Source organism: Carcharhinus amblyrhynchos, chromosome 26, assembly GCF_965287045.1.
Source record: "Carcharhinus amblyrhynchos chromosome 26, sCarAmb.v2.hapA, whole genome shotgun sequence".
Taxonomy (NCBI): domain Eukaryota; kingdom Metazoa; phylum Chordata; class Chondrichthyes; order Carcharhiniformes; family Carcharhinidae; genus Carcharhinus; species Carcharhinus amblyrhynchos.
Genome location: NC_137349.1, coordinates 8,246,175 through 8,271,252, shown reverse-complemented (window position 1 = coordinate 8,271,252; position 25,078 = coordinate 8,246,175). Strand labels below are relative to the sequence as shown.

The 25,078-nt window shown below is 41.6% G+C and overlaps 1 protein-coding gene across 1 annotated transcript in view; it reads right to left on the bottom strand.

The window, feature by feature from the left end:
- LOC145358656 (semaphorin-4E-like) overlaps positions 1-25,078 on the bottom strand; it is an 82,588-nt gene that overhangs the window by 43,961 nt on the left and 13,549 nt on the right. The window contains exons 2-3 of the mRNA XM_080212872.1: positions 11,863-12,263; positions 9,456-9,601 (exon numbers count right to left, since the gene is read on the bottom strand). Of these exons, the coding sequence (XP_080068998.1) occupies positions 9,456-9,601; positions 11,863-11,986 (270 nt within the window). The 5' untranslated portion in view covers positions 11,987-12,263. The remainder of the gene's footprint in view (positions 1-9,455; positions 9,602-11,862; positions 12,264-25,078) is intronic.

Sequence of the window (25,078 nt, the reverse complement as noted above, 5' to 3'; positions counted from 1 at the left end):
TTGGCTTCTGGCACACACTATGGGCACCCCATTTACTGCTCAGCTCTTTAACTGGAAAAAACAGTTCATGCTTGATTCAGAACACAGTATCAAACATTTTGCTCCCATCATGACCTGTAAGCAGTTGGAACGAATGGGAAATTGTTTAGTATTCATAGAATCCCTACAGTGCAGAAAGCAGGCCATACTGGCCCATCGAGTCTGTGCCAACTCTCCAACACATCAACTCATACAGGCCTAAACCCTGTAACTCCATGTTTTTGCCCTGCTAATCCCCCTAACCTACACATCCTGGGACACTAAGGGGCAATTGAGTACAGCCAATTCACCAAACCTGCACATCTTTGGACTGTGGACGGAAACAGGAGTACCCGAAGGAAAACCATGCAGATATGGGGAGAACATGCTAACCACTGTGTCACCGTGCTGTCCTATTCTGGAAGTCTCCACTGCATTTGCATAAAGTGCTGGATTCGCTATATCCATCACTGAACTAATGGTTAAATGGACAGCAACTACAAGTATTTCCAAAGATGGCACAGTGTCTAGCTCTGCTGCCTCACAGCGTCAAGGACCCAGGTTCATTTCCGGCCTTGGGTGACTGTAAAGTTTGCACATTCTCCCCGTGTTTGTTTGACTTTCCTCCAGGTGCACCGGTTTCCTCCCACAGTCCAAAGATGTGAAGGTTAGATTGATTGGCCGGGCTAAATTGTCCCTTAGCGTCCCACAATTTGTAGATTAAGGGGACATGGGGTGGAGAGGGTGGGCATGGGTGGAATGCTTTCGGAGAATTAGTGCAGAGTCGATGGGCTGAATGGCCTCCTTCTGCACTGTAAGGGTTCTATGTCTATCTGGTTGGTGGAGCCACTTTAACACTGTTGCAACGCCACTGATTCCCGAAAGAGGTCTCATAAGAGCCAGGAGCATTGAAGAATATAGTATTACAGTAACTAGCTTCTGTTCAGCTCATGCAACAAAGGTTCAATTTTTCTCCTTGGAAAATTGCTGAGCTAGTCATTTGGAGAATTTGACTTTAAAAGAAAGAATAAAGTAAACTATCTTCCAATTTAAATCATTAGAGCAGAGGCTTGGCATGGAATATAAAAGGCAAGAAAGTCACACATATTAGCATGTTTGGTAATGATTCCAAAACTCAGAGCACACGTAAAAGTAATGAGAAACCAAATCCCAGCATAAAAGAACTTGGCAAATTGCCTGGGCCGCATGATAACACTGCCACAACACCGGTAGACAAGTGAACATGCTTCCGTTGCAGTTACCAGGACCTGACACATCACTATGGGGAACCACACAGCAGAGAGGCCAAGCACTTCCTCATGGAGGGAGGAGGTCTGGAGAAATAAAAATCAAGACATTATTGGTTTGTTTTGCCATATTTTCAAGTGGATGGTTCCGAGCAGCACTGGGGGAGGCCTGGAAGCAACTTTTCCACCCACCCACTCAGCTAGAGTTGGCCTGTGAAACACAGAAAACAATAAGATTAAAAGGATTTAAACTCTGTCAGCTGTTAACTGTTTAGACTTTCAAAGCTAATGGAACAATTTACAAAGTGTAAAGATACTGAATGATGTGTTTACACATTAAGTCTTGCTATCTCCTTTAGACTGCAGAGTTTGGTTAAACACTCACATTAACATTAATAGAAAGAAAATACCAACGCACTTTGCTTAGGCTGGCAGAAAAACATGTAATAAAAACAGATAAAATATTATAAACCAATGTAAATCTTAAGATCATTAATATCAAGGTTTTAGCCAAAATTGCAGTGACAGCAGAGAATTAAAATTGTTCATTTTACAGTGATTTGCTGCCTTTCCATGTTGCAGAAAAACTCAGAACAGGCGTTAAACTGCCATTTGGGAGAATGCTTAGACACATTAACTTAAATGCAGATAAGTTTCAACATAAAATGAATACCTGCTTCCACCTTACATCACACGATTCTTCCCCGCCTCAACTTTATGTACTGAAAGTGTTGTCCACACCTTTTTCATTCCCAGAATTGACTATTCAATGCTTTCTTGGTCAGTCTCCCACTTACCAGTCCCCATAAACATTTGTGCATCTAAAACTCTACTGCACACATGCTAACTGGCACCAAGGGCGGAATTATCTGACCATGCTCACCCCAAGGCCAGACATTCCTGCCCATGGTCAACAGACCTTGGCATGGTCCACCCTCAGCTGTTATGATTCCAACGGCGGGCCGGTTGGGAAAATTCTACCCCCAAGTTCCCTTCATCTAGCAGCCAACTGTCCTGCCTTGGTTCCCAGTCTGGCAAACTCAAGTTATTTTTTAATTCACATTTTTTATTTTTCATCCCATCATGGCCTCAGCTCTCACCACATTTGGAACCTCTTCCATCCCTACAACGCTATAAGATTTCTAGGCTCTTCTAATCCCGGCCTCTTGCACATCCCAGATTTCTTCTGCTGCCAAGTCCTCAGATCTGGTGCGCTGTTTCTAAACTTCTAAAGTGACTCCACAAAACTGATGAGTGAATGGAGGTTCAGTCCAAATATTTCTTTGGCTCTGTATCAAATTGCCCCCGTGAAGCACCTCGGGACGTTATGCTATGTTATGTTAAAGACACTGTACAATTCAATTTGCTGTTAAGATCAGCAGCCTTACATCACATAGTGTACACTATCTAGTCAGAAGTTTCAAAATACTGCAGCACTAAATGGAAATACAAGGAAGACTATTTTTCTGATCCAAAATGCTCAACCACTCAGTCACATCTACTGAAGCACCAGTAAGTATTATTTGCACGATGGCAATTTTAATAGTGGGTATCATGAATTACAATTGTTTTCTGGAGGAGAGTAGCTTGCTTCCCCAGAAAACTTCCAATTTTTCATAACTTAGTCAAATTGTTCTGGCACCACTTGTATGGACAGGAGGTTAATTCCAAAAATAAACCCAAAACCAACAACCAGACAATGACACCAGTCGCCTGGTGTAAGAAGAAAGATCAATAGGGTGAGATCAGACAGTTGATGTATGTTATAGCCATTTTATCTGAAAAAAACGCTTTACAATTCATACGCAAAATGGGCTCCGACTGCTGAGGGACTTTCTCCAGTGATTAGCTGTGTCATATACACTGCAAAGGACAACCAAGCTAAAGGTGCAAGGACAACTCTAAAAGCCAGTTAACCTTTTTTAAGCTGCACCTATAAAGGAAGTTATCAATTCGCAGCAGCAGGTAGTGATTCAGCCATCACCAGCAGAAACCAGGAATGGGGGCTGTGATTTCCCCAAGTCACTGGAGAAACTGCAGGGGGATGATTGGAAATCAACTGGAGCAGGAAATGAATTAGCAAATGACAGGGATGGAAGAAACAGCAGCAGATCAGGGGCTGGTACTCTGGTTCCAAATCTTTCTGCTACCTCTCCCACCATCGATTCTGCTGCTTGGAGAAATTCTGCAAACTTATAGGAGGTGAATTTCCAGCCTCATTCACCACATATGCAAATCCCATACGGCCACCAACTCTTGTGAGAGGGTCTGAAGGGGATTTGCATCAAGGTCTCAGAATGAGATCTCCCCCTCCCCCAAACCAATGACATCATCAATTGATTACCATTAATTAAATATGCCTAAATGGCATACACCATATCTTCCCCAGATTCACAGTATGTCTCTCCCCACCCCCCCACATCAGGAGTTTGGAGGGGAGTACAGCCCCCAGGTGATGAGGAACACAGCTGAGCAATGCCAAGGCCTCTGGTTATCCCAGTGAGGCTTCCCATTATGTGGGGAGGGCTCTGATTGGATTAATATTGTCACATGTATCAGCATATAGTGAAAAGTATTGTTTCTTGCATGCTTTACAGAGAGATCATACAGAAGTTCTCATAACCAAGTTCCACACACGTGATGACAGTCTCAACCAGGGTCTTGAGTTCATATCACACTATCTGTAACCACCCCCCAACTTGCTTGGGCTTGCAAAATCTCACTAACTATGCTGGTTGGAGACAATTCACTCCTCTTTAACCTGTGCTTAACCCTCTCTCTACTCACACAGTCTGCACCTGTTAAGACTTGATCACCTGTTAAGGCTCACATTCCAACCATTACCTTGTAATTGAGCTTGTGTTCATGTATGCCCTGTTTGTGAAACAAATCCTGCATTCATCTGATGAAGGGGCAGCACTCTGAAAGCCCGTGCTACCAAATAAACCTGTTGGACTTTAACGTGGTGTTCTGAAACTACTTACATAGAGAAGGAAAAGAGAGAATAGAACATAGAACACTACAGCACAAACAGGCCCTTCGACCCACAAGTTGCGCCGATCATATCCATACCTACCAGGCCATAGAACTATCTATAACTCCCAATCCCATTAAATCCCATGTACTCATCCAGATGTCTTTTAAAAGACACCAGCAAGTTCGCCTCTACCACTACCGACGGCAGCCGATTCCACTCACTCACCACCCTCTGAGTGAAAAACTTACCCCTAACAATCTCCAGGATGTAGAATGTAGTATTACAGTCACAGCTAGGGTGTAGAGAACTTAATGCAAGGTAGATCATTTCAAAAATCTAATGGCAGCAGGAAAGAAGCTGTTCTTGAGTCAGTTAGTGCATGATCTTAGACTTTTATATCTTTTTCACGACAGAAGAAGGTGGAAGGGAGAATGTCCAGGGTGTTTGGGGTCCTAAATTATGCTGGCTGCCTCAATGTCTGTGACGATGGGGAAAGGTGATCTTTGATTTGAACCTCACCAGTGTCCTTGGGCCCCCCTCCTCAGGAATGATGAAGCAAAACACACCCATCTGCTTTTTCTTTTGACAAAGTGTCAGGAGATCTAGAGAGAAAACCTGCCTGTCTCTCTGGGGGAAAAACACGCCGGCATTTAGTCTGAACTTGGCACTTTGTCATTTTTTGGGAAAATTCCGACATGTCTGAAAATATGTAACAGGTTTATGCTGTGCGTCCACATGTAGTCTGACTACACACATAAAGACTGGTTAAGTAAATGCTTGTTTGCATAGAATGAAAAAGAAAGAAGAGGCAGGACCCTCTCAGGTAGCCTTTTTGCTGAAGTGACTTCTGAGAGGAACCTGAATCAAATTTTGTTCTTCTTTTGCCTGAAAGATGCTCTCTATTGTATAGAATGCCTTAAAAAAAGGGAACAAAAGCGCAAAAATTATTCAAAAGAGATAATTGTACTCTTTCCAACAATATTCCTTTCTAAACCTCAGGTTACCTCTGGACTTTCTCAATATCCATCCCTCATCCCACAATTCTGTTAATGCTGTTTGCACATTGCTCATTCTCCATTCCTGCATTTTCTGTGCTGTCTGTGCCTTTCAGTCTCCACTTTCTCCTTAATACTATTAACACTTTTTTTTAAACTGAAGTGGATTGGTTTTCATGAAAATACTTGTTTTTAATGAATGTATAATCCAGGTACTGAATCAGGGCCTACCATGGTGATAAAAAATAACTTATGTCCTTTCTCAGTCCCCAAATATCACAAAATTTGACAAAATGTTTTGAAGCTCTGGCCCCTTTTGAAGAGCTTCACATTTGGCGCTAATTAAAAATAAAAAGAAACAACCTGTTCCCGGCTAGATAAATCCTGGCCCATGACAAAGAATTGCAGTCAACAGTAACTTTCTGACCTCGGTCAAGGAAACTCTGCCAAATTAAAAAAAAGTTTCCAAAACAGAGACATCAACAGAACAGCAACTTCCTTTCTTCTACAGGAAAGACTCATCCTAACCAGCTGTACAAACGTAATATGGTAGTCGCACGGTACACTGTCTCCAAAACCAACTTTCGTAGTAGGAGAAAGTAATCTATTTTTAATCAATTAATCTACAACTGAAAATTAGGGTGTTTTATTAATATGTTAACTCTTGCATGATAGCTTAAACTTTGCAAAGACTGATTTTCATACACACACATGCAAGGTTGAAATGTTTTTGCTGTTCCAACACCATTCACCACTGCACAAATAAACCATAAACAAGCCAATTTCGAAGCGTCAGTGTCCAAGGTCAATTATCCTGCAGGCAACAGACAGTCCCATGTGAGTACAGTTGTAAAAGGTTTTTAAACAGACGTTTCTCATGTAAAAAAACAGATTGTTATTATTTTTTGGCACATCATTTTGACCCATGGTTTCTTTCATCACATTATCTCTTTGATTTCACTCATTGAGAAGGTTTAACTTGAAGTTAAATTGAAGTATGGTAATCTTCTAGTAGAAAGAAAATTTTTGTTTTCATGAGAAAACATACACAACCCTCAAAAAAAAAATTGAAATTGTAGAATCCCACAGTGCAGGAAGAGGCCATTCAGCCCATCGAGTCTGCACTGACCACGATCCCACCCAGGTCCTATCCCCGTAATTCCATGCATTTACCCTAGCTAGTCCCCCTGGCACTAAGGGGTAACTTAGCATGGCCAATCCACCTAAATTCTCATATTTGGATTAAGGGTTAAACAATTTGCTCTTACGTGTTTGCTTAAGTCAGTTCATGGGAATATTTTGTTTTAAAAGTTCAATGATTGAAATGACAGTCTGCCACTGATAATTCAATCAGTTTTTTGATTGAAAAATGTAGACAATTCCTTTAGCAAATTATTCCTTTCCATCTTTATCTGCCACTTTCTTCCTCTTTGATTCTTTGTATAGGTACTAAGTTACATAGGCACTAAGTTACAGGCACGATGACACGTTCAACCAAGTGACTATTCTTTGTATGTGATTCCAGAAAGCAAGTAATAATTGACAATGTGTTAGGCAAGAGGAAAATCACAGACAAACCCAGTTCTATACACACCTACTGCCCTCACGCATGCTTCCCAGCATCTCATTCCATCAGCAATGGGACTAGAGTCAATTTTTTTGCTGCTGAATTTTGAAACACTGAGGCTGATTGCACCTTCTTATGCTAACCTGCTGAAGTTGGCCAACTTGCTTTGGGATTACTATACAGTGACCTTGCTGGATATTAAGAGAAGAGAAAGAAAGAGTCTTGCATTTATTCATCCAAATTGGAACTAAGTGGCTAGACAAGAGGGAAAACTGGAGCTTTTCCCGATTGCACTGACAGTGTCCGTCAGGTGGGAATTCATCCAGCTGAAAGATTCAAATGAATACATCTCAGGAATCAGGCCTGCCCTACTGTTCAGAGATCGGGGTGCCATTTTTAAAGGGTACCCCGATCTGTCTTTGCGGACAGGTGCCCCTCTCCCAACATCGAAATGGTGACACTCCCCCCTCCCCTTCACCCTCATTGACAAGGGGTGAACCGTCAACCTCTCAACCAAGAGGAGCATCCTTCACACCACACTGAATAAAAAGTTACCCCTCCCCCTGCCCCGTAGGCATTACAGTGGCCCAGCCCGACCACACCATCGCCCGCCCCCTGCCAACCACCACCGACATCCTTCCAGCAGTTCCAATGGTGCATTGCCTGGACCCCTGGCACTGTCACCTTGGTCCTCGAGGTGGGTCAAGGAGGTAGGCCCAGTGCTTATGTAGCTCTCTGCTGCTGCCAGGCTACAGAGCAAGAGTCCCCAACATTCCTGGAGTTTGGTGGGTGAGGATTGGCAGCAGTGGGAAATTTGTTGTTCGGCTTCAGGATGGTGAATTTAGACACTGTCCCAGGGTAAAATATTCATTATTATCTCTATTCTCTAAAACCACTCAAGTTCGCTGGTCATTTAAATCTCCATGACCCTGCAAAGCTAAAAGGCTTCCGAATCACTGCAGCACTCCATTCAGCAGAAGAGATGCCCTTTTCTCTGTCTGGGAAGATGCAGGTGAGGCAAGATCCCTTGCAAGTCCCCCTCATTACTGGGAGGGGGGCTTAGAATCTTTGAAATATATCCAAACCCTCTCAAAACCTTCGTATCTTTTCAATTTCAGTCCAGTCCTTTGAACTCTCCTTTAATTGACAGATTGCATGCTGAGTAAAAGAAAACAGTCAGTTATGTTTATTTACCTGTGCCTGAAAGGGTGTTAGAGACACAGGAACCCTCAACATGTAAGAAGTATTTAGATGAGCATTTGAAATGCCATACCATACTGAATGCTGGAAAATGCGATCAGAATAGATAAGTGCTTGGTGGTCACACAAACATGATGGTTTGAAGGCCCTCTTTCTGTGCTGTGAAGCTCAAAGGGCAGGCTTTTCTGCGCAATCTGCCGTGAGGCGTCCTGCCATTATCAATGGGATATCCCACTGAATACGCTACTCACTGCCAGGGAACCCATGACGTGCTGCACTATCAGAGGGACTGAAAAATCCCACCATGAACAGCCAGGAAATTCTGATCTTTGACTTTAAAGACAGCACCCTCATATAGTGGAGTACTGCCTCAGTACTGCAGTCTAGTGCTCAAGGCCTGGAGTGGGACTTGAACTCAGAGCCTTGGGACTCAGAGGTGACAGCACTACCAATGAGTTACAGCTGATATACTGAGTTAGGTTGTCATTGTCCAAGTCCTACATATAAGAATGGGTACTGTGGCAAGGCAACACAAGATCATATCCAGCATAAGGCTGAATCCTCAAAAAAGGAGCTAATATGAAGGGGTGAATGAAAGATATAATTTGAAATTTAACTTGATAAATGGGGCGAAAATAAGATACTGCAGATGCTGTAAATCCAAAATAAAAACAGAAAATGCTGGAAATATTCATTAGGTCTGATCATAAGAAAGAGGAGCAAGAGTAGGCCATTAAGCCCTGTAAGGCTGCTGTCATTCAATAAGATCGCAGCTAATCTGACTTTGGCCTTAAAGCCACAGTTTTACTTGTCCCCCAGTAATCCCTGTCAATCAAAAATCTGTCTAACTTGCCCTTGAATTATTCAATGACCCATCCTCCATTGGTCATTGGAGACAGAATTCCAAGAAAATCCTCTTCATCTTGGGGCGAATGGGATCAAACGTTACAGGGAAAAAGGAGGATGAGGCTATCGAGTTGGATGATCAGCCATGATCGTAATGAATGGCAAAGCAGGCTCAAAGGGCCAAATGGCCTCCTCCTGCTCCCATCTTCTATGTTTCTATCTCTCCATCATAAATGGGAAACCCCTCATCTTTTAAACTGTGTTCATAAACAACTGAATGGTGGAGCAGGGTAGAGGAGTGAAACGGCCTGCTCCTGCTCCTATTCCTTATGTTGTTATGAAAGGTCCTCACAAAGGTCTTAGAAGCAGCTCAGAGAGGAACAGTGGCACAGAGAGATCTAAAGATGGAAACGGTACTAAAGACGAGTAAACATGAGAAACAATTTAGGAATGATTCATCTCTAGAACAGGTGTCTGTCATTGGGGACCACAGTTGTTGCCAGGACATTCTCAGTGTATACTGTTTCTGTAGTTACCAGCTTGGTATTCATCTCAACAAGCATTACCCTTAAAATAAAAAAGGAGAATTCTCTCAATATGCTTACTTGTGACATATTCTTTGAAACATCGTCAATGTTGAGTGCGAAGATTGCATCTCTAGCTCCTACAAACAACAGCTTGTGCTTCTCACTGAGCAACAACGTTGAATAATTGGAGATTCCTCGTTCAGTAAATGTTTTCAAATGTGCATCTACAAAAAAATAAGATGAGGTTATGGAAGAGTGTCAAAAATCATAGAAATCTTAGCGCACAAGGAGGCCATTCTGCACTGACATTCTCAACTAGGCCTTGTCCCCATAACCCACATATTTACCCTGCTAATCCCTCTAATCTACACATCCTAGGAAAGTAAGGGGCAATTTAGCATGGCCAATGCACCTAAGCTGCACATCTTCCTGTGAGAGAAAACCAGGGCATCCAGAGGAAACCCATGCAGACACGGGGAGAACAGGCAAACTCCACAAACTCCATAAAATATTAAAGATTTAAAAAAGATCTTATCTCCCACTTCCAGATATACATTGCATTTTACAGTTAGAGTTACGCCAATAATTAAACAGGTTACCTACAATGTGAAGTTGCCATTAATATAAAACATTATTTGAATGTGTTGAAACATGAGAACAGATGCAATGGAAGCCTGAATATCCACGTTGCTGTTATCTGATAAATCTTTGCAAGTTAGAAAACGGTTGGAGTTGGGCTTAGTTTTGCATTGAAGAGATTTTAAAATTGTGGCTATTTTATAGAGTCTTGTGTTGCTCCTCAAAAATAAGCTAACCATGTTTCCTGGTGATCACTGTCTCACTTAACAGAAACCTCCAGAATGCCTAGACAAAGTGGAATCAAATTTGTATTTTTCTCAGGCTTACATCTCAGCAGGGAGAACTTTTGCAGCAACATACAGCTTAAGTTTTAAAACATTTTTTGCACAAACCACTTTTAACCTGCAAGTAATTTCAGTGATTCTCCTGTGTGCTATTCAGTCTCACACTGTATTGAATCTCAGAGTGACACATAATTCTGACAGAGAGAACTGGTGGGAAAAATATCCTTTAGCAGAGGAGAGAAATTAGATTTTGGGTACAGTACTGTACTAGTTATCATGCTGGTCTAGCAAGTCAAAGTTCACAGCAAATTGTTAAAACCAATAGATCAAGCACCAGGTACAAAATGTCTATGAAAGCTACAGGTTGCCATGTAAACACAAATGATCCTTCAGAAAATAGAATCTTCCAGCCCTGCTCCTTTCACCCTGCAAACAATACCAGTCCAACGCAACTTTGCTGACTCTCAATGGGTCTGAAGTGCTCAGTAATTCATTTGTTAGGGTTAGAGATGTTTTGCTTAGGGATAGGGATGTTTTACTGCACTCATATAGGGCGTTGGTGAGGCCACACCTGGAATAGTGTGTGCAATTTTGGTGTCCTTATCTGAGGAAAGATGTCCATGCTATACAGGGAGTACAGCAAAGGTTTACCAGGCTGATTCCTGGGATGGCAGATCTGTCACATGAGGAGACTAAGTCGGTTAGGATTTTATTCACTGGAGTTTAGAAGAGTGAGAGGAGATCTCATAGAAACTTATAAAACTCTAACACAGTTAAATAGGATGGATTCAGAAAGAATGTTCCCAATGGTGAGGGAGTCCAGAACTAGGGTTAATGGTTTGAATAAGGGGTAAACCTTTTAGAACTGAGATGAGGAGAAATTTCTTCACTCAGAGGATACTAAATGTACGAAATTCACTACACAAAGTTGTTGAAACATTGTCTGATTTCAAGAAATTAGATATAGCTTTTGGAACGAAAGGGATTAATGATATGGGGGCGGGGGGTGGAAATCAGGATATTGAATTCAATGGTCAGCCATGATCAAAATGAATGGTGGAACAAGCTAAAGGCTGAATGGTCTACTCCTACTTCTAGTTTCTATGTTTCAAGGAAAAAGCCCATTACCATCTTAAAGGCAACTAGAAGATTGGCAATGCAGCTACGGTAACGTCATTCAGATCCTAAAAACAAATGAAAAACCAAAGTAAAATAGAGTTTATTTATTAGTCACAAGTGAGGCTTACATTAACACTGCAATGAAGTTACTGTGAAATTCACCTAGTCGCCACACTCAGGCACCTGTTCAGGTCAATGCACCAAACCAGCATGTGTTTTGGCCTGTAGGAAGAAACGGGAGCCCCCAGCGGAAACCCACAAGGGGAGAATGTGCAAACTCCACACAGACAGTGACTCAAGTCAGGAATCGAACCCGGGTCCCTGGCACTGTGAGGCAGCAGCACTAACCACTGTGCCACTGTACCACCCCACAAATAGTGGAAGAGCTCAAAGACAAAATCCTATACTTTTGGAGGGGGTGGGGGGCGAGGGGGGGAGTGGAAATAAAGCTACTTAATTTTCCAATAAAGTACAATCTTTAAAACAAGTATTTGGCATCTTACCTTCAAATTTCACAGTTTTTCTGGGTGTACAATCTGTTTGAAAGGCTTGTGAATGTTGGAGAAATCTGATCAGCAGAATATAAAATAGGAACACGGCAACTTCTTGCATTTTCAAAAAGCACATTTTCAGAGTTGATGTTTAAAGCTTTGGATTGCTGTTACTGATAAACATATTTAAGACAGCATTTTAGAACCGCTTTGATAAGCTTCAAGGACCATTTCGCTGAAGGAATTGTTGTATTGCAGGACCAGGGTCCACAACCGTTGCCAACATCGTGCCAAATTTGAAATGTCATCTCAGGTAAAGGCACTTGCTGCAAAGCATACGTTCAAACAAGGGACAATCCCCTAATTTGTATCCTTTAACCACGGGTTGACAGATCTCTTCCTGAAGCATTAACCTGAAACAGAAGTTGCAGTTTAGTATGTTTGCACAACTTGACATCCTTCAGTGTAACAACTTGCTCCTCCCAAAAAACCTTGTAAACATCCCAATTTTACAGCAGCCTATATTGTAAATTCTGAAGTCGATACCATACCAAAGTCATTTAAAACATTTTCCGATTCTATCCTTTTCTATGCAGGAAAATCCAAAAATGATGGAAACATTGCTGAACCTCTTCTGTTTGTGTGGTCAAACAAACAGGGCAAAGACAAGGTACTGTTATCTCCACTGAAAATCAGTCCAAGTTGGTGCTCTCTGGCATTTCAAGATGCGCAAAACATCATGTTAGTTTCCATGTGACATGCAGCAAAAGGTTTGCATTCAATGTTTCAAAACACCCTGAATGACATTGAACAGATACCTCCATTCATCCCATATATAGATTCTTTTGGAAATAGTTATGATGTTTTTTCTGATATGATATTTAAGTGTGTTTCTTCCAGCTCTGAAATTTCAAAACATTTGCCTTTATTGACAGAGAAAATTCCACTGAAATTACCCTGCCAGATTTTTGATTCTGGACATTTACATACAAGTTTTAGATACTTTCGTTGTACACACAGGATCTAATATGTAAACACAGAAACTAATGATCAATTGCAAAGTCAGTTCTCTTGCATTGTGCATGTGGAAAGATGTTTTTAGGGAACTACATTCAATTTGAACCTTGTCTTTAGTAAGGTTTTAATATGTAAATAAACTCCCCTAATTCCTATCACATGGCTAGCAACTTGACATTCCACATGTAACTTTAGGGTCTCTTTTTCACCTCATATACCACTTCCTCCCAACCTTTCTTATCAAGGGTTCATGCTGTTTTATTAGAACAAGCATTATAAGTGAGGCAGCGGCTAGAAATTTTGAAAATTTCACTACTAACAAAATCCACAGCTTTGTCATCATGTGGAAAGGGAGGCAAGTGGAGTCCATTTGTTAACAGTGTCAAAAAAAAAATTGGCATCTACGAAATGTGAAATCCAATCTGCATTCATCTAGGACTACGGAGGGATTTTCCATGCCTAGTGGATAATAGGAGCGTGAAATCCCAAAGGATTCCCAAAAAGTTGTTTATACCAGTGGGATTTCCTGTTGCAATTGTCTGTCCCTCCAAGCCCAGGACATAATGAGCAATCTGACGGTGTTGAACATTAGGATCTTCAACTGAATACATTCAAATGTCATCATTAGACCTTTACGCATGATAATCCTCCCTCCCACCACACAACTTTATATATTGTCCATTCATGTCAGCATTCTGTGAATCATGACAGGTCTTCAAGGTGTGCACCTGGGGGAGTAGAACCCACCAGTGAGTGCATTGCTCAGGAGGAAAAGAGGGCCGTACATGAGCGGTGCCAGGGGGAAGCAATTGATTGCAGGACAGGTGAGCCACACAAAACTTTGTAGACATCGACAGGATCATCTGGTCCTGCTGGTGGCCAATGGCATACTGCCTCTGCCACCAGAAAATACACTGCAGGAAGGGATGGAAAATCCTGCCTAATGAATGGGTAAGGAAAAATCAAACAAGTTATATAAATTGCTCCATCCAATGCCCATCGTTTAAGATTAAAGATGCAATAAAACTTTACAGAAATCCGCCACAGGATAGTGGGTGTGGAACCAAAACCTAGTAGGTAGATGATCTGAGATCAAGAGATGGATAGATTAATACCTGTTGATGAACTGGATTGAGGGTTGCAGAGAGGATTAACATCCTGGTCTCTATCCGTGTCACAGATGGTGAGGGAGAAAGTCAATGATAGAATGGCACTGATGGGCTGAAAGGCCTTATCCCATTCCAGATTTCATTGTGTCATCATTGAGTGCACATCCTAAATAAATTACTTGAGCAAAATCAAAAAGAAAGAGCCCCAATTTTGCTTAATTGTTGGGATAAAGAAACGTAGAGGTCTGTGTATTTATTTTCAAAATTGATCAATCCAAAACAATGGATATGACTAGAATCATATAGTCAAAAACAAACTATAGGAGGCAAAATTTCCTTCATTTCAGTCAATGTAAAACAAGTTTCAGCTATTCAATCACTGGATTATTAGCTGGGAAGCAGGAAACCATGTAAGTTATTAACCAAATGCAAAACAGTACATTCACAACTAGTCATCTGACCACTGAACACACAAGCTAATGCAAAAATGTTATTAAACCAGTGTACTACAGATCACTGTACAATCACAGTTCCAAGAAATGTCATCCCAAATGTAAAATTTTATTGCAACCACTCAGGCTGACAGATTTTTTTCCTTTGGGGAATGGTGGGGAGGTGGCGTGAAGGATTCCTGGGCTGACAATCAGTCCATTGAACCACATCATGAATGTGCCTTCCGTGGCTAACAAGTCCTAGTGTGGATCTTAAACCCAGAGCTTCTGACGCAGGGACACTACACTGTACCACAAGACTTCCTCCGGTTCACAGCCTTAAGGCTAAACACTTATGTCATATTGACTGACATGCTTGCAGGTTTCCAATGTCTTCATGAAAGGTGTTTATTCAAGAAAACACAACTCTTTCAATGTCTTAGTGAGCAATGTGTTGATATTGGTTGCAACTGCATTCCAAGAACTGATGCTTTTGAGAAGTGAGGAAGGCACAGTTAGAGCCAAGGGAAAGCAGCAAAAATAGAATGATGCAATAATATTTCTGTTGCCAGACTCTAGATGAAGTCTATAGCACAGTAAATTCAAGAGAAGATAAATCTCAATGTATTCTTATGTAGAGTTTACAATATAGAAACATGCCTGCATATTTGTTAACTGAGCTGTTTGGCTTCTGTATGTACTTGGCAGGTCACTGAAGGGAAAATCAACACGGTACCGTGAGACTGAGATTTGTACTTTTCATTATCTAAATGTGTCCAATGTTGGGATAATCACAATCATGATTAAATATATCAAAATAATCAGACTGCACTTCCATGATTTCATGTATTTTTATATACATCAAAACACTGCTAAAAGAAAGTAATTTTCCACCCTCCCCACCCCCCCATCACCCTACACAATTAACCAGATCCAATGGCTTAGTTGGTAACTGCACTGCATTTTGTTGTGATGAGCCAGAGAGCAGAGGTTTAATCACTGATTTGTGCCAGCGTTAACTGATCTTAGCTAGGTAGCTAAGTAACTATAACTGGGGTCAAATCTTTGTGGAGACAACGGGGATCAGATGGAGTCACCTTTGGAGGTGGGTCTGAGAGAGCAGTAATGATAAGTGAACAGCTGGCCTGGCAGGCTTTAACTACGGAGCTATTTACTGGGACATCTGCCCCATGTTAATGATGATGTAACCTCACCCTCCTGACCCAAAGAACATGCTCCCTCCCTCCATGACCACTTATACTCCCCATTGCTCCTATAGTCACCCAGTACCCACTATGGGCAGATCACAGCAGCCATATTTTCAAAATTGAGATGAAAACAAATTAAACTTCTAACAAATATACTTATTTTTCCAAAAAAACTTTTCATTCATAAACCCCATTCTAAAAATATAAACCCCCTCAACTGATCAATCTTTTGTAATTATTATATTATTTCTACATCAGAGAGACAATAGTTTAACAACCTCTTAAAGTTGTCAACCAAAATTTGAACATAGCCCCCTACTGAGGCAAGTGATTCAGGGCCTTTTGAAACTCAGCCCATCATCCTTAATGAGCTGATTTGAGTTCGAAGATAAGCTGTTCGAGGATAAGTCCACGTCTGGCATGTGGGAGTCTTTTAAGGAACAGTCGATAAGACTGCAGGACAGGCATGTGCCTGTAAAAAGGAAGGATTTGAGAGCCGTGGAGAACCAGGGAAATTGAGGGTCTGATCATAAAGAAAAGAGAGGTGTGCATTAGGTCCAGGCAACTGAAAACAGATGGAGCTCTGGAGGAATACAGAGAGAGTAGGAAAGAACTCAAACAGGGAGTTAGAAGGGCAAAAAGAGGTCACGAAATGTTCTTGGCAGACAGGATAAAGGAGAATCCGAAGGCATTTTATTCATATATGTTAGGAACAAAAGAGCTCTCGGGAAAAAAAAATGGACCTCTCAGGGACAAAGGAGGGGAATTATGCTTAGAACCCAAGGGAATGGGGGGGATCCTAAATGAACACTTTGCATCAGTATTCACAAAGGAGAGGGACGTGTTGACTGGGAGTGTCTCAGAGGGAGGTGTTGACCCGTTAGAGAAAATCTCCATTACAAGGGAGGAAGTGTTAGGTTTTTTAGGGAACATTAAAACTGACAAATCCCCAGGGCCTGATGGCATCTATCCTAGACTGTTCAGGGAGACAAGAGATGAAATTAATGGGCCTCTGACAGAAACCTTTGTCTCTTCATTGGACACAGGTGAGGTCCCTGAGGATTGGAGGATAGCGAATGTGGTACCAGGGATAACCCGGGTAATTATAGGCTGGTGAGCTTGATGTCCGTGGTAGGGAAGTTGTGGAGAGGATTCTTCGAGATAGGACGTACGCACATTTAGAATGGAACAATCTCATTAGTGACAGACAGCGTGGTTTTGTAAGAGGGAGGTCGTGCTTTACAAATTTGGTGGAGTTTTATGAGGAGGTGACAAAAACAGTTGATGAAGGAAGGGCCGTCGATGTCGTCTATATGGATTTCAATAAGGCGTTTGACAAAGACCCTCATGGCAGGTTGGTGAAAAAGATTAAGGCTCATGGGATACAAGTAGAGGTGGCTAGATGGGAAGAGAACTGGCTTGGCCACAGGAGACAGAGGGTAGCAGTCGAAGGGTCTTTTTCCGGCTGGAGGTCTGTGACCAGTGGTGTTCCGCAGGGCTCTGTACTGGGACCTCTGCTATTTGTGATATATATATATATAAAAATAAATGATTGGAAGAAGGTGTAACTGGTGTTATCAGCAAGTTTGCGGGATGAATAAATTAGGCTTGTACTCGTTAGAGTTTAGAAGAATGAGGGGAGATCTCATTGAGACATATAAGATGATGAATGGGATGGATAGGATAGAGGTGGAGAGACTCTTCCCGCTCAGAAAGGACAGTAGGACTAGGGGGCACAGCCTCAAGATAAAGGGGGGGCGGTTTAGAACAGAGTTGAGGAGGAACTTCTTCACTCAAAAGGTGGTGAATCTCTGGAATTCTCTGCCCGTTGAGGTGGTGGAGGCTACCTCGCTAAATATTTTTAAGATGCGGGTTGATGGGTTTTTGATAAGAGAGGGGATTAAGGGTTATGGGGAGAGGGCGGGAATGTGGAACTGAGCCACGACAGATCAGCCATGATCTTATTGAATGGCGGGGCAGGCTCGAAGGGCTAGTTGGCCTACTCCTGCTCCTATTTCTTATGTTCTTATGACACGAAGATGGCTGGACTTGCTGACAGCAATGAACATTGTCGGACAATACGGCAGGATATAGATAGGCTGGAAAATTGGATGGAGAAATGGCAGATGGAATTTAATCCAGATAAATGCGAAGTGATGCATTTTGGAACAACTAATGTAGGGGGGAGTTATACAATAAATGGCAGAACCATCAAGAGTATAGAAACACAGAGGGACCTAGGTGTGCAAGTCCACAAATCCTTGAAGGTGGCAGCACAGGTGGAGAAGGTGGTGAAGAAGGCATATGGTATGCTTGTCTTTATAGGACGGGGTATAGCTGGAGTCTGATGTTGCAGCTGTATAGAACACTGGTTAGGCTACATTTGGAGTACTGCGTCCAGTTCTGATCGCTGCACTACCAGAACGACGTGGAGGCTTTAGAGAGAGTGCAGAGGTTTACCAGGATGTTGCCTGGTATGGAGGGTCTTAGCTATGAGGAGAGATTGGGTAAACTGGGGTTGTTCTCCTTGGAAAGACGGAGAATGAGGGGAGACCTAATAGAGGTGTACAGAATTATGAAGGGTATAAATAGGGTGAACAGTGGGAAGCTTTTCCCCAGGTCGGAGGTGACGATCACGAGGGGTCACGGGCTCAAGGTGAGAGGGGCGAGATATAACTCAGATATCAGAGGGACTTTTTTTTTTTTTACACAGGGTGGGGGGGGCCTGGAATGCACTGCCAAGTAGGGTGGTGGAGGCAGACACGCTGGCATCGTTTAAGACTTATCTGGATAGTCACATCAGCAGACTGGGAATGGAGGGATACAAATGAATGGTCTGGTTGGACAAATGAGCAGCACAGGCTTGGAGGGCCAAAGGGCCTGTTTCCTGTGCTGTTCTTTGAACTTAGCTACAACCCAAGAGAATGTAAATAATGAAGTCTATTGAATCTAAATCATTGCAGTAGAAACAGATCTAACTTACAATGTAGCATCTAACTGTTGAAACTGAAAGAACAATTTATTTTGTATTTCAAAGTCTGTCAATTCCAGGAACAGGTGATTTTTTTTCCCTTGTTTCCTTCACTTGGGACTGAGGTTTCTCCATGGTCCATAGCTTTTCTCTGAGGCTGTGAGCCACATTTACTTACCAGAAGAGCTCAACTCCATTAAAATTGCAAGGGGTTCCAAACCGCCCAATTCTAATGAAGCCAGCAAAGGGTGTTATGTGTGGGTTGACCTCCCACACCCTTACCACACACCAACAGAAATTGCTGGAAACAGGTATTAGGGGATAGGTATCTTGGAATCGGATCTCTCCCACAATTTTTAAAGGTCTGTTGAGTCATCCAGGGTTGGCAAAATTCTAGGCCATCATCTTACAAAGCACAAGACGGAAATAGGTCATTCAACCCAAATAGTTTTATTAAGAATTTCTCTGATAGGAACATACGACCAGGTGTAGGCCATTCGGTTCCTAAAGTTCCACCATTCAAAATGTTCATGACTCGGCTGATCATCTACCTCCACATCATTTTCCTCACTATCTCCATATCCTTGATGTCATTAGTATCCAGGAACCTATTGATTTTTTGCTTTGAACATCCTCAATGACTGAGCTTCCACAGTCCTCTCGGGTCAAAAATTTCAAAGACTCATCATTCTCAGTGAAGAAATTCCTCCCCATCCCAGTCTTAAATGACCTGCCCCCAGTCCTACAACTCTGTCCCCTGGTCCTATACTCACCTGCCAAGGGGAAAAATCTTATCAAATCCACCCTGCCATGGTCTGTAAAAACTTTAAGTTTCAACGAGGTCACCTCTCGTTCTTCAAAACTCCAGGTCCAGTTTCCTCAATCTCACCAACCCAGGGATTAGCCTGGTGAACCTCTACAGCATTCCCTCTATGGTAAGTATACCCTTCTTTAGATAAAGAGACCTAAAATGTACAAAATACTCCTTGTAGTCTTACCAAGGTTCTAAACAACTGCAGCAAGACATCTTTATTCTTGTACTCAAAGCCCCTTGTGATGAAAGTCAACATACCATTTGCCTTTCTGATTACTTACTGCATCGGCATGCTAGCTTTGAGTGACGTATGAACAAAAACACCCAGATGCCTTTGAAAATCACTTCCAAACTTCTCACATTCAAGAAATACTCTGCCTGTTTTTTCTACTAAAGTGGACAACTTCACATTTTCCCACATAACATCCCAATTGCTAACCCAAATTTGCTAAGCCTGTCCAAATACCCTTGACATTTCCTTGCATCCATTTCACAACTCACTCCAGTTTTGGATCATCAGCAAATTTGGAAATGTCACATTTGATCTCCACATCCAAATCATTTATATACATTATGTAACAGGCAAAGTCGCCATAATCCCAGTTGACCATAGGCTGTTCTCCTGAGTGGGACAGCTGACTAGTCATGATTTTAACTTGAGGATCACTACACCTCAGGCAAAAAGGGACAAGGTTGAGAAGAGGGGAGTTTATGGGTAACCTCAGCCAATCAACTAGTCGATTATTCCTATTTGGCGCAAGAGTGGAAAGGGAACTGCGGCCAAATCATGGCTTACGAGGGAAATTAGAGATAGTATTAGATTCAAAGAAGAAGCATGCAAATTGGCAAGAAAAAGCAGCAGATCCAAGGATTGAGAGCAGTTTCAAACTCAGCAAAAGAGGATCAAAGGATTGATTAAGATGGGGAAAATGGAGTATGAAAGTAAGCTAGCAGGAAATATAAAAACTGACTATGAAAGTTTCTATATGTATGTAATGAGAAAGAGATTGACAAAAATAAGCTTGGGCCCCTTATAGTCAGAAATAGGGAACAAAGAAATGGCTGAGGAACTAAATTCATACTTTGCTTCTGTCTTCACAAAGGAATCATGGTATTGAATCATGGTATATGAGCAGTCATGATCATAATGAATGGCAGAGCAGGCATGAAGAGCTGAATGGCCTACTCCTGCTTCTAGTTTCTAGGGTGCCTTCACTGCTGGCATCAATCTGCATCACAAACCAACCATCCAGCCAACTGAGCTAACCAACTCACAAATTGTGGCCCTAGCACTGATCCTTGCAGTACTCCAACAATAACAGCTTGCATCCTGAGAATGACCTGTTTATTCCTATCCTGCATCATGAGAATTAACCAATCCTCAATCAATACTAGTACATTACTCTAATTTTATATGCTAACATCCTATATGGACATTATCAAAAGCTTTCTGAAATTCAACTCACAACATCCACTGGTTCTGCCCTATGATAAAAGTAACACCGTGAGTAAATTCAAACATGATTTTCCTTTCATAAATCTATGTTGCCTCTTTTGAATCAAATCATTATTTTCTAGGCATCCAGTTATCACATCCTTTATAATAGATTCTAACATTTACTCTTTTACTGATGCCAAACTAACAGGTCTGTGGTCCTCAGTTATCTCCCTTCTTCCTGTTTCTTAAATAATGAGATAACATTTGCTACTTCCCAGTCTGCAGAAATTTAATGACCAATGCCTCTTTCAACTCTCTCAAATGCTGCCCATCCAGCTCAGGGGATTATCAACCTTCAATCTAATTAATGTTTTGGGTATTATCTCTTTATTAATATCAATTTCTTTCAGTTCCCTATTTTCATAAGTTCCTTGGTTCCCTAGTATTTTTGGAAGATTTTCTATATCTTCCTCTGTGAAGTCAAAGTAATTTTCACCATTTCTCAATTCTCCCTGTAATGGGCCTATAATTGTCCTTGTTTTATTTTCCCTTTTCACATATCTAAAGTAGCTTTTACAGATCACTTTTATGTCTCTCAAGAATTCATATTGTATTCATATTTTCTTTCCTCTTTATCAATTTCTTGTTCTTCCTTTGTTGGATTTTAAATTGCTCCCAGTCCTCAGGCTTATCATTTTTTCTGGCAACCTTCTAAGCCATTTCCCTTGGTCTGATGCTTGAACAACTTGTTTTAGCCACAATTGATTCATCTTTTCCTGGTTGGGTAACCCCACATGCTAGACTTGGACGGCACAGTAGCACAGTGGTTAGCACTGCTGCTTCACAATGCCAAGGACCCGGGTTCGATTCCCAGCTTGGATCACCGTCTATGTGGAGTTTGCACATTCTCCCCATGTATGCATGGGTTCCTCCTGGTGCTCCTGTTTCCTCCCACATTCTGAAAGATGTGCTGGTTAGGTGCATTGACCTGAATAGGCGCCGGACTGTAGCGACTAGGGGAATTTCACAGTAATTTTGTTGCAGTGTAAGCCTTACTTGTCACTAATAAAGAAAATAACATAAGAAATAGGAGCAGGAGTAGGCCATCTAGCCCTTCGAGCCTGCCCCGCCATTCAATAAGATCATGGCTGATCTGTCGTGGCTCAGTTCCACATTCCCGCCCTCTCCCCATAACCCTTAATCCCCTCTCTTATCAAAAACCCATCAACCCGCGTCTTAAAAATATTTAGCGAGGTAGCCTCCACCACTTCAATGGGCAGAGAATTCCAGAGATTCACCACCCTTTGAGTGAAGAAGTTCCTCCTCAACTCCGTTCTAAACCGCCCCCCCTTTATCTTGAGGCTGTGCCCCCTAGTCCTACTGTCCTTTCTGAGCGGGAAGAGTCGCTCCACCTCTATCTTATCCATCCCATTTATCATCTTATACGTCTCAATCAGATCTCCCCTCATTCTTCTAAACTCTAACGAGTACAAGCCTAATTTATTCAGCCTCTCCTCATAGCTCAACCCCCTCAACTCCAGTATCAGCCTAGTAAACCTCCTCTGCACTCCCTCCAAGGCCAAAATATCCTTGCGTAAGTGCGGCGACCAAAACTGCACACAGTACTCCAGCTGCGGCCTCACCAATGCCCTATACAGCCACAGCAAGACCTCCCTACTTTAAACATTAAAACTTTCCCACACCTCTTTTTTCCTGCTTTCCTCGATTACTTATCCAGCCTATTTTTAAAAGTTGAAATGATCTCTGTTTCAATCACCAACTCTGTACTACATGACATCATTTACAACTCTTGACAATTGGTACATCTTTTGCTCTTCACCTTAAATCACATATCAATATCTCCATGTTCTAGATTCTTCAACCACTGGAAATAGTGTGTTCCTATTTACTCTGTTCTTTCACTACATAATTTTAAACACCTTTATCAAAGCACCCTGTGATGTCCTTTGTTCCAATGGTAACAGCTTCAATTTTGCAAGTATTCCTTCATGGTTGAATCTCCTCATATCAGGCCCTGATGAATGTGCCCTGCATCCCATTAATTTCTGGAACAACCTGCTGCGGTGTGGATTCCAAAAACAATGACGCAATTTTGGTCTTAGTCTCTTCAGGCACCATGCCCTCAGAGGGTGTTGGCAACCATGAATCTCCATGATAGTCATGCTCTGGGGGCACTGGTCATCTTCATTGGTAGTACATTCATCCAGTTTGCGAGGTTCTTCAGATAGATCACTCGTCATCTACCTTGATCGCTTTAACCATTGAATCTTTCCCATTAGCATCAGATTTCCTATATTGTGATTTATCACATGCCCAAGAAATTCCAACTGTATCTTCCTGATCAGCAGCGTTCTTTTGGTCTGAGATTTTCATTGGCAGTGACTTGTCCAAAATATCTGAATTATTCACCTCAAAAACCACAACCCCGAAGCATCACTTACTCTCTGCATTGCTTCATGGATGTCCCATATGTCAAAATTGGTAAGATGCAGCATTCCAGGATTCTCAGCTTTGTTTTCATGACTAATTTTAAGTTGATCATAATCTTCTTAATCTTTTGAAATGCATCTTTAGTTATTCCAATTCTTTGTCCTATTTCTTGATCTAACTTTCCATCCAATGTTAACATACTTCCGAGGCAACAAATTTGTTTACCTGTGTGACCTTTCAATTCTTCATTCTGATCTTACATTCTGGTATGATTTCTTTCTGGACATTTTACTTTCTTACAATTTCTTACAGCCTTTTCTGATCACTTTCACTCACTGCTCTGTCCAAACTTTTAGTTTCTCTTCAAGGTCAAAAACAAGAACAGTATCATTGGTATGACTTATATTATTAAAGCCAAAAGAGAAAATGCTGGAAAATCTCAGCAAGTCTGGCAGCATCTATAAAGGAGAGAAAAGAGCTGACGTTTCAAATCCAGATGGCCCTTTGTCAAAGCCCTTGGGTCATCTGGGTGCAAAACGTCAGCTTTTTTCTCTCCTTACAGAGGCTGCCAGACCAGCTGAGATTTTCCAGCATTTTTTCTTATGGTTTCAGATTCTAGCATCTGTAATAATTTTCTTTCATCTTGTAACTGCCAACTAATAATCCAGGAAGATCTTCAACCACTCTAAGAATATGTTCACTATACAAATTGAATAAATCTGGGGAGAAAACACATCCCTGTCTGACCCCTCTTTTAATCTTCACAAAATTGCTTAGATCGTAATCAACTTTTACAGTTGCAGTTAGTTCCCAATAAAGATTTATCACTCTAAGGTCTTTGCCATAAAGATCAAGAGACTCCAACAGGACCAACAGTTCTTCATGTTTCAACTTATCAAACACTTTACTATGATCGATAAGTCACATAAATACATCTTTATTCACCTCTGTAGCTCTTCCTGATAAAATACATACCATAAAAATAGCATGTCTTGTTCCTCTATCTCCTACAAAAGCACGCTGAAGTGCTGAAATGTCTGGCTTTATCTTGCTCCCAGCCCAATTCATCTGTGCTCAAAGAAGGATCTTAGTAATATGACTCATTAGACTGATAGTGCAGTGGAGTTTGCATTCAATTGTGATCTTATGGAAGTTTTTTTTATATATTCACTGTTGCATCTTGACAACCTCATCTTTCGCGCAACGCAAATTGGTAGCTTCTGCTGCGCTTTGAACAAACGGCTGTGTGTGTGTGTGTGTGTGTGTGTGGGGGGGGGGGGGGGGGGGGGGAAAGAGAGAGAGAGAGAGAGAGAGAGAGAGAGAAAGGAGAGCGGTGGTTGTGGTTGTTAGGATCAGAAAATCTGCTGGAGCTGCCATGGTCTTTCCAAAATTCACACCATGTTGGAGAAAGAAACTTACATACACAGCTCAGTTATACACCAAGTCATTAAAGGAACTTCTCTTCAAAATTCAATAAACATAAGTTTTTTTTTGCTAATTTCAACACATTTCAATAATTGAACAGGTGCAACATTTTCACATCCCAAGACACACCAAAGCACTTTTCCAGCAATGAATCACTTTTGAAGTAAAGTTACCATTAAGCAAGGAAACATGGCAAATAAACCAATTCTTGCACACGGAAAGATCCCACAATAACAAATGAGTAAAATGATCAGAGAGTCTGTTTTTGGTGGCATTGTTCCAGGGAGGACTTTTGGTTAGGAGAGTAAATTAATATTTTATCTCCTGAGCAAGCAGACCAAAGTTTTATGTCACTTAGCTTATC